This window comes from Coffea arabica, chromosome 1e, assembly GCF_036785885.1.
Source record: "Coffea arabica cultivar ET-39 chromosome 1e, Coffea Arabica ET-39 HiFi, whole genome shotgun sequence".
Lineage (NCBI taxonomy): Eukaryota > Viridiplantae > Streptophyta > Magnoliopsida > Gentianales > Rubiaceae > Coffea > Coffea arabica.
This window is the reverse complement of record NC_092311.1, coordinates 50404245-50414441: the sequence shown is the minus strand read 5'-3', so window position 1 is coordinate 50414441 and position 10197 is coordinate 50404245. Positions and strand designations below refer to the sequence as shown.

At 37.1% G+C, this 10197-nt stretch overlaps 1 protein-coding gene across 2 annotated transcripts; it reads left to right on the top strand.

The window, feature by feature from the left end:
- The first annotated feature begins 1469 nt into the window (after positions 1 to 1469).
- LOC113712126 (uncharacterized) lies at positions 1470 to 8498 on the top strand. 2 transcript variants are annotated; one of them, XM_072061439.1, is made up of 10 exons: positions 1470 to 2660; positions 3518 to 3703; positions 4598 to 4690; positions 4835 to 5017; positions 5101 to 5203; positions 5356 to 5541; positions 6326 to 6697; positions 6881 to 7449; positions 7551 to 7936; positions 8029 to 8498. In XM_072061439.1, the coding sequence occupies exons 1-10, from the start codon at positions 2388 to 2390 to the stop codon at positions 8087 to 8089; spliced, it is 2412 nt and encodes an 803-aa protein (XP_071917540.1). In that variant the 5' UTR covers positions 1470 to 2387; the 3' UTR covers positions 8090 to 8498. The 2 variants fall into 2 exon arrangements, with proteins under 2 accessions (XP_071917540.1, XP_027091222.1); XM_027235421.2 differs by having other exon boundaries at positions 6326 to 7449.
- Positions 8499 to 10197: the final 1699 nt, after the last annotated feature.

The window sequence follows — 10197 nt, the reverse complement described above, 5'->3', positions numbered from 1 at the left end:
TAGTAGAAACGGTATTAATTAAGCGATTGTTAAATTTTAATTCAATCCTCAAAATTTTATCTTTTGCTTTGGATGGGAGTCCCTCTTTTTTTTTAAAAAAAAAAAAAAAAAAGCACAAAAAAGGGGATATTTTGAAAGACCTCTCTTGAGATTTTTAACAATTTTATCTAGTTTTGTTGAGGTTTCAAAATTACACATACCTTCCTTGAGTTTATTGTTTTGGTAATAAAAACTATTTAATGGTCAAAATTTTGAATGAATAACGCAAAATGCCCTTATTAGATTATGAATTTCATTTTACCTTTCTTATAAAATTCTAAAAAAAAAAAAATGAAACATGCACAAAATCTTAAATACATTCTCAATTATCATATCTACTATTTTAAATCTTTTATATTTCCATGTCTCAAAATAGTAACATAATCACCATGGTCATTACCACCATTAGTTTCTAAATTCTAAAACCTCAATCTTAGTTTAAAAAGGGAAAAAAAATCATCACTACTAAATTCAAAAAATTTCACTAACTGCATGAATGTAACATCATATCCCTTAAATGTTGAAGTTTTACCACCAGTCTCATCCTGTTTAAACCTTCATTTTACATCACTTTCTGTTCATCTTTAAATCCTCAAAGCAAAGCTAAAATTAATTTGTAATATATTTAAATTTTGTTTAGAACATAATTGGTTATTCCATACATGAATATTATTTTTGTTTCCACTAAAGGCTTAATTGTGTGATGCATTCATATGCACAAAAGCTTAGGAGCGAATTATTTAATTGTAAGAAAAATATTTTAATATTTTAAGATTATTATGGTCATTTTATAGAATCAAGGGAGGTAATTGTAATATTGGGTCTGTTTGGATATTTCATTTTTTTCAAATAATATTTTGTTTGCATCATAAACACATTTTTCAATCCGTCTTGTTATCTTACATACATCTTATCACAAAAAAAAAATGCTGCAATAATTATTTCAAATAATACTTTATTCAAGTGAAATTGTCAAAAATCTCAAGAGAGGTTTCTGAAATTATTCCGAAAAAAAAATTGCGAGCAAGGAGGGACCCACAGAAGAGACTAGGGATGGTTGGTTTGGCGGGTGACGACTGACATGTCATGTGAGCTACATCAGGAGTGGGATTTGCGCGGTGAATTCAGTTTGATATTTTTATTTGCATCTAATCAAGTAATTATGACAAATAAATACCATATCAAGGAGTAATAAGTAATACTAACCATATTCTGAATATTAATATAGAACAGATGTATTTATTTAATTAATTGATCAGAAAACCGAGGTACATTTGTCCCAGAAGGCCAAAAATATCTGGTTTACAATTTTAATCCGGAGTAACGGCAGACTGTACAGTAGGCCCCTTGTAGAACCGAAACGACGTCACCCAGTCCCAGCTGGATTTGGTACCACTAATATATATAGTACTAGTAAGACTGGAGGTAATAAGGTGTAGTACAGTATATGACAATATGGATAAAAAAGCATAGAATAGGCCACCGGGCACCGATTAGGCCTTTACTGACACGCTACTCAGTTTTGGGGCCTTCCTCATCTCATTCTCCGCTTCTCATCGTCTTTTTGCTTTTCTTTCGTCGCGTCGCATTTTGCTTCCTGCGGCGGACGACGACGGCAGACCGAAAACATAACGGATTTTGCTTTTCCCCCGTATACTTTCTCTTATTTTTTGGCTTTATTCAGCCCTTTCAAAAAAAAAAAAAAACCCAAAATTCCGATAGATTTTGTCTCGGCAGGGGTATAAATCGTATAGAAATAATAATTAAAAAAAAAGAAAAGGAGGAGGAGGGGAAGGGGGGCTTTAAAGAGGTCCGTTTGTTTGTTTTGTGTGTGTGTGTGTGACTGCTGCTGCAAGAAACAGAGCACAAAGAAACAAACTCAGATCGAAACAGAAAGAAAGAAAACAACAAGTCATCCTCTCCTCCTCCTATTCCAGTCCTCCCCATCATCACTCAACAGATACTCAGACGAAAGATAAAGTAGCCTCCACCCCAACCCCAGTTCTTAAATTCTCGCTCCCGAGTTTTACGTCGCCTTTTTCCCTTTTTCCTTATATGCAACGCACCTTCTTAAACGCACAGATACATACAAATTTGTGATGCACACAGATAAACCCGAACCCATTTCACACACCAATGCCCCATTCTCTACTTGTTCTTATTCTTCTCTCTAAACCCCCTTCTGATTTCGCCTCTGAAATTTTCCCCCTCTGGGGTTAATCATTAATGCCAGCACCAGCGCCCGCGCACCTATTTCTGTTTCATTATAGAACCATGGTGGCCTCTGTTCTTTTGATGATTTTTGTTATTTCTTTTTTTTTCCGGGTAGATTACTGAATTAGAGCTAGATGGGTGACGTAGGACGGGGTGGGGACGCTAACGGCGTGGTGGTGATGGGGGACGAGCGTCCAAGTTCGACGTATGATAACACCAGCCACCACCAACGGCACCCTGGTCCTGATCCTGATCCCTCCTCAATTAAGCTGGAGAATTTGGGTGTAGCTGAGGAAACCGCCCTGGAAGTACTTAATGCAATTCATCCTACCATGGACTCCGAAGAGAAGCGCAAAGACGTCATCGATTATGTCCAGAGACTCATCCGCAATTCTCTTGGATTTGAGGTCTCATTTTTTTTCCTCTTTAATCCCTGCATGTCTGATTTTTTGTCCTTTTTTATTAAGATTTTTCTTGTTTTGGTTACTGGAGTTATGCGGGCCCTTTTCAAAACTCGTGCATGTTTTTTTCATGTGGCTCTTTAATTGGATTGTACTTCAGAATGGGGTGTTGTTTAATCTCATCTTTCATTTCCCATTCTGTTATGCATGCTGTTTTGTTTTAATTACGAATAAATTATTTTTGTGAAGGTTGGTTTACTGTAAGACGAGAAGTTACGCGTCTGTAAATTTCGTTAATTAGGATGGCATTGGTTGGATGTTACGAGTTTTTATTCCCTGCAACTAGCCAAGCCTGCCTGCCTGCCTGGTGGAATTTGTTGCGCGTGTTTCATAGTCTACTGTGGAAATGCATCGGAACTGTGACTTTAATTTTAGAGGGGTTTTAAGCTGGGATTAGCCAATTTAATAATTGGATTGGATCTTTTGAGTGCTGTTTTTTGCATGATTTTCATTGATGTCAAGTAACAATAGCAACTTGCATTGCTGTTGGCATCTTCTACCAGTAGTTGAATCTCTTTCCACTTGTGCACGTGTGCAGCTCTGCATCTTATCTCTCTCTTTCATGTTGATGTGGAGATGTATCTCAAAGTTTGATTTCTTTAATATATCCCGCCAAATACCTTACTGTTTACTACATTCAATTCGTGCAAATACTTGTCTCTTTACTGGAATGGCATTCTTGTGTTCTGAAGTTGCGGTATAAACAACTTTTTGTGCTTTAGATGATTTCTGGATGCTGCAACCTTTTACACTTTTTTTTTATGTGCATTCAGAGTTTTGCTAACAGTCGACTCATTGAATAGGTTTTCCCATATGGTTCAGTGCCTCTGAAGACTTACCTTCCCGATGGAGATATTGACTTGACCATCTTCAGTAGTCCTTATGTAGAGGAATTTTGGGCCAGCGATGTCCTATCTATTTTGCAAAGAGAAGAGCAGAATGAAAATGCTGAGTATGAAGTGAAGGACACACAATTCATTGATGCCGAGGTAACTTGATGTTTGATGCTTTACTCAACTGTATAAATTTGTTGATTCTATTTAAAGGGCTGAATGACATTGCAGTTGATTTGCTATCCTTTTCAAGAATATCTTTTGGTACTTTTTGATGATTCCTTACTTAATGTTTCCATTTGGCAATACCTTAGCATATTTCGTTTACAACTTATTGAAATTTTACTGCTGATTTTCCACTTCCCTAGACAAGCATCTTTCATATATCCCTCCTTCAATGTTAGATAATGGCATGGACACTTTTAATCTTCAAGGTTTTGAGTCAGAAGCTTTCCTGATTGAAATTTGTAGTCATTCTACGACGCACATACCCATGGCTGTGCACACAACAATCCATGTGCAGTAGACCTTCAAGATTATCGGGTTTTAGCAGGGTTTGCCAATTTTAGAAGCTTTTCTAGTCATAGATTTTGTACTTCATAGTGTTTTCAGTTATGTTGCTTAAAGTTTTCTACCTAGTCTGAGTGCTTCCAGGTTTTTTAGCTCTCTTAGGTGCTTCTGTCATCTGCTACTGTCTCATGTTCAGTTTTGCAGCTACCTATTGGTAACTTTCTCTCTGTAGACAATTATAAACAGTCCGATCTATGCTACTTATTGCAGAGTTTGATGAAGAACAATGGGCATCGTGGAATTCTAAAATATTATATTCATAGAATTTCAGTATCAAGCCTTTACTTTCATATGTTGTGCTTGTAGATTGAAAATTCATATAGTAATCTACAATCAAGTACCTTTTGGGGGTGCATTGATCACTAATGTCATATCCTAATTATTTGCTCATTGAACATATTTGTATGGATTCATGCGTGAATGTATATATGCATACAGCTCTCTAGTTTGTTATGGTAATTTTGTGTTTATGCCTGGCAGGTTAAACTCGTGAAGTGCCTCGTTCAGAACATTGTTATAGATATTTCATTCAATCAGTTGGGAGGTCTTTGTACGCTTTGTTTTCTTGAGCAGGTAAAGTTTGATTATTTTCTTTTTAAACTTTCTTTTCTAGTTTCTGAATACGTGTGTTGGCTTGCATTATGCTGATGTTGCTCCCCAAATTTTCCCTGGTTTTTCTTGTTTCATGTACTCTTTTTTAATTATCGATTTCAACAGGTTGATCGGCTTGTTGGAAAAGACCATCTCTTCAAACACAGCATTATTCTGATCAAAGCTTGGTGCTACTATGAGAGCCGTATCCTTGGTGCACATCATGGTCTCATTTCTACATATGCTTTGGAAACACTGGTTCTTTACATATTCCATCTGTTCCATTCCTCTTTACATGGCCCTTTTGCGGTAATTTCTTCCAGGCTGACATCATACATAGATGTGAAATGTACCTGGGCTTTGACTTAACATGCTCGATTGCATGTATATAGGTTCTATACAGATTTTTGGATTACTTCAGCAAATTTGACTGGGAGAACTATTGTATTAGCTTGAATGGTCCAGTTTGCAAATCATCCCTTCCTGAAATAGTAGGTAAGCAGCATGTTTTGGCTTTCTGCCTCTGTCATATCCTGCTCTTATCTTCCATATGTGTTCAGGAACTCTTTTTTTGTATTGTACCCATTAGAGGTTTGAGGGGAAAGAAACTGTATTTTCTTTTAACTATTTATTTCACTCCTTTGCAGCTCAGACACCACATAATGAAGGAACTGAGTTGTTGGTTAGTGATGAATTCTTAAGAAACTGTATGGAAATGTTCTCAGTTCCGTCCAGAGACCTGGAAACAAACTCTCGACTGTTTTTGCCGAAGCACCTCAACATAATTGACCCCCTGAAAGAATACAACAACCTTGGGCGTAGTGTCCACAGAGGTAATCAAAACTTGCGTATGATTAGCCTAGAGGATCAATAATTGCGTATGATTAGCCTAGAGGATCAATAATCAATGGCCTCAAAGGAAAATATTCTGTTTCAACCATAGTTTGGTTTTTGGACAGTATGCAGAAAGTAAGTAATATGACACTTAATTCTGTTCTGTCTCTCCCCTCTCCCTCCCAGGCCTCTTTCCCTTGCTCTACGCTCTTGCTCTCTGGGACTTGTTTTGAATAGTAATTTTAGGCTTTTATTGAGGATATCTGTCATGGTAGAGGCTTTCACTTCTCAACCTCCTTAATGAGAAACAAGCTTGCTTGTTGAGGTAATATGACTTTCTTAAGAGCCCATATTTGGATATTTTATTGGCCAGTCAATTTCTAAGTTTGGGGAGACGTAGTTCTCTGTTGGAAGAATATGACAGACTTAGCATTTTCAAAAAGCAAGAAGAAAATGCCTTTGCAAAAGTCAAATGTATAATACTAGAAACATTTTTTCTTTTTTTCAAAGAAGAAATGCCTTTTCCAAAATGGAAACTTATGCTATCTAGCAAGCTGTTGGGCATTTCTTGCAGCCGTTGTAGAGTAACTAGTCTTAAGACACAGAAAACCATAAACTACCTTCACGCTTCATATGCTATGCTAATGTAATTAATCTGTATAAGAGTATCAATCTTTCTCGAACAGAGTTTACATGTTGCATTAGCAAGCTTGTTGTTCTTTGAAGAATATTGGAATCAAAATTCATTTTGTATGTTCATTTTCTGTTTGTTACTTCCTCCAGGTAACTTTTACCGAATACGTAGCGCTTTCAAATATGGGGCTCGCAAGCTTGAGCAAATTCTTTCATTACCCAAAGATGAAATTGCAGATGAGATCCAGAAATTTTTTGGTAACACTCTGCAGAGGCATGGACGCAATTGTGGGTCTGATACTCAAGATTATGCTTTGCTATTTGGTGAAGGGTCCAGTACACTGTATTCATCTTCTCCTGCTGCAGTTTTGAGTGAGGATGACATGCTTCTGAGATCATCAACTAGCGATTTGGAGAGTGATGGTCTTTTGATGGAAGGGCACTACAATTCTGTACAGCTGTATAGATGTTCCAGTGATTTAGATTCCTTACAGACGATGTCAGAACCCTGCTACTCTCTGGGTGGGACTCCTGTTTCAAGATATCTATGCAATGGGGATTCTTGTGACCTTGCAACGCATAATTCTTTAGACTTCAGGACTTCAAATGTCACATCTGATTATTCACCATATATTAATTATAGCGGTTCAGGTTTTGGCCAATATCTTCACCTATCACAATTGTACTTACCCAAGTCATATGCAGAAAATGGCCACTGCAGCCAGACTTACTCATCTGATGGTGAAGATGAAGAAGATAAGCTGGGCCTTGATCAATGGCTGGAACAGAAAGTGAATCACTTGGACTTGGTCGACACCTCTCAGTCATGTGCAGATAGCTTAGATGGCTTTTGTTCTCGTAGTTCAGCTGTCTCAAGTCCAAGGACCAATATTCTAGAGAATTTATTACCTGATATTAGAGAAAGGGACTCAGGCAGTGTAGTGGATGCAGAACCTTTAAACCCTTTGGCAAACCTCAGTGGGGACTATGATAGTCATATAAGGAGCTTGTTATATGGACAGTGTTGCAATGGGTTTGCTCTTTCAGCACCCGGGCTTTCCAATCCTTCTGTTTTGCGGTCCCGTTTTGGGAACAAGAAGCCTTGGGATACTGTCCGTCATTCTATGCCTCTTAAGCAGGGCTCATTTTCTCAAATGAACTCAAGCACTACTATTGTGGGATCACCTGCTAGCAGTCATGCACCACCTGTTTCTGCTTTTCCTTCTGAAGAGAAACACAAAGCTCGAGGGACAGGCACTTACTTGCCCATTAAGGTATTGCTACATTTCATGCCCATTACTGGATTTACTCAGCATGCCATCCAGTTATCCAAGTTACTGAGCACCCTATCTATCCTACTTTTTCAATCTTGCAGAATTGTTCTTCCAGGGATAGACCCTCACAAGGTCGGCCTAGGTTTAAGGCAACAGGGACTCCTTTTCAGTCGGAGAGACACACTCATGACAATGGCTTTGTTCCTGCTTTCATGGAGACAAACTCTTTGCCGAAAGGTGGCCGTGAGCTCTTGCATGCTTGGTGTCCTGTTCAGCCTCGCACAAAGTCTGGTGTATCCTGCCAGTCTCTCCATTCCAAGGCAGGTGATACTTGTGCCAATGGATTCTCCAATTCAATGCGCCGAATTGAATTCGGATCCCTTGGGAACCTGGCTGATGATGTGATATTAGCCCCTTGTAATGCTTGTCTCTTAAGTTCGAATAACCAGAAGAATGCTACGCCTGATTTAACTAAAGAAGAAGCAAGGTAGGAGAATTGGACATTAGTAAGATTAATTGGAGTTTTTTTTTTTTTTTGGCATTTGATCTAAATCTGTGCCTGTGATTTTGGGTTTACAGGGTTGCAGATCAGCTATTTGGCCTTAAGAATGAAGATGAGTTTCCTCCTTTGTCGCTATGAATGCTTTTTTCGTAGGCAGGTCAACTTGTATACAGAGATACAGAGTGGTAAATTCTTAGGTGCTAACAACCTACAGGACCTCAGTTAGACCTTTTTTTTTTATAAATAATGTTTTTGACTTTTAAAGCCCAGCTAAATAATCGTTTTGCTGTTGATGGTACAGTGTACAAAATAATAATCCGTGTTTTGTAGATCTTTTGGTGGTGGTTTTCATGGTGATGATCCCATGAATGACCTTCCAGCATGCCGTGTTGTGTCTAAGCAGTGTTGTAAAATAGTGTCTGATAATGTCCGCAAATGCTTCTCTTTCTGCTCCCGCATAGGCAGGTCGGGAAACTCAAATATGAGATGCAGATGATATGTAACGCTCTTCAAAAGCAAATGTAGTTACTACTGTTTTAATGTGCTCCTTGCTTTGACCTCTTGATGTTTCTCTATACAAAATTATTATGATGGTTATGATGAATGCATGCGGATACAAAGTGCATGGGTTTGAATCTAGTACTATATTTGATGAAAATTTTTATATGAATATGGAATAATATTCGGAGCAGAATTGGGGGTTAGGTGATGATGGTTAATAATCTATCTTCGATGGCTGATAATTATTTTCCAATTTTTGGGTAATGGAGTGAAGAGTATTTGACTCTCAGAATGCTTGGGGGTAGAATCATGGTCCTCAAGAAAAACATAATTATGGCCTAACATTTCCCAACTCCAGTAAAGTATCGAACACATTAGAGTATTATGGAAATCGTTGTCCTTGAAAAAAAAAAAGATATAATTATGCTCTAACATAATTTATCTAACTCAGGAGAACAATTCCTTCTATCTAGCTCAAGATAATTATGTCCACTTTCTTGATTTTAGAAATTTTTATATTTTAAATTACTTTTTATAGGTGGATTCGAGGATTATAATTTATAGCCTAGGTGAAAGGTGAACTAGTTTTGGGCCAACGTGTCTGCACCTTGAGACGAGTTGTAGGTTACCTTTGATATTGACGTCATATATTATTATTCTTTGTTATGCAGTATTATGTTCTGCTTTTGTTTTTGCCTTTGGTTATTAAAAAAATCTCCCGCACCAACAAACAAACACAGATGTAATTTGCCTGGAGAAACATTCAAGTCGCACGATTTAGGGACGTCAATGAACCTGTCGCTTTAGGGCCTCCACTTGATTATATAATTATTTTGAAAAGTACACGGAGTACTAATTTATAAGAGTATCATTAGGGCTTCAAATATACAAATATATACTTGATTACGTCTTTTTAATTCAGTTAGGTTGCCATTTTTTGGAGTTTTTGTAGAAAAATATACCGTAACAATTTGATATAAATGAAGTTAAAAGGCGATTGAAAAATGTGATTAGGAAAAAAGGTTAAAATTTTTCTTTGAAAAATTACAATCTCCGACCATTTTTCAGTTTGAAATTACCATGTAACCCACATGTAATTATTCTACTTTTTTGGGACAAAAATGAACATGAATTAGATCAGATCCTACTTTTTGAGGAAAAAATGAATATGATTCAGATTAAATCCTACTTTTTTTTAGGGGTAAGATGATTATGGATCAAGTTATTTATTTTATTATAAATGAAAATTAACTTATGTTCTGAAAAAATGATCATGCGTGGATTACAAACATGATAGATTTAGATTCAGACTAAATTTTACCAACTTGATTTCATAAGAGATGTAAACTTATTATTTTAACGGACGAAAAAATTCATTCAGTGAAGTGTGAAACACGTTTTGATAGATTTCCCCTGAATATAAAACTATGGGTATAAAGCAAAGCAAACGCGTAGAGAAGGATAATGAATATATCTCAGGGGTCAACTCCAAATTGAAAACAGCAAATCAAGACCAAAGAAGCGTAGCAATAACATCACCGGTCGGAAATCTCGTTGGAGAGAGCGAGAGTCCCGTTATCCCCATTGACTACGCTTCATACATACCATATGAAGAAGGAAGCTGATGAAATAAAGGAGGTGGATTATGGACTATGGATTGCGGATGAAGAATAATAACAAGAGGGAAGAAGACTTGTTTCTATTTGCGGAGCATCACCCATGAAATGATAAGTGTAGCAGAAATG

Coding starts and splice junctions, on each gene's coding strand:
- LOC113712126 (XM_027235421.2), top strand. CDS start 2,388: ATGGGTGACGTAGGACGGGGTGGGGACGCTAACGGCGTGGTGGTGATG. Junction 3,704..4,597: donor CACAATTCATTGATGCCGAG/GTAACTTGATGT, acceptor TATGCCTGGCAG/GTTAAACTCGTGAAGTGCCT. Junction 7,450..7,550: donor GCACTTACTTGCCCATTAAG/GTATTGCTACAT, acceptor TCAATCTTGCAG/AATTGTTCTTCCAGGGATAG.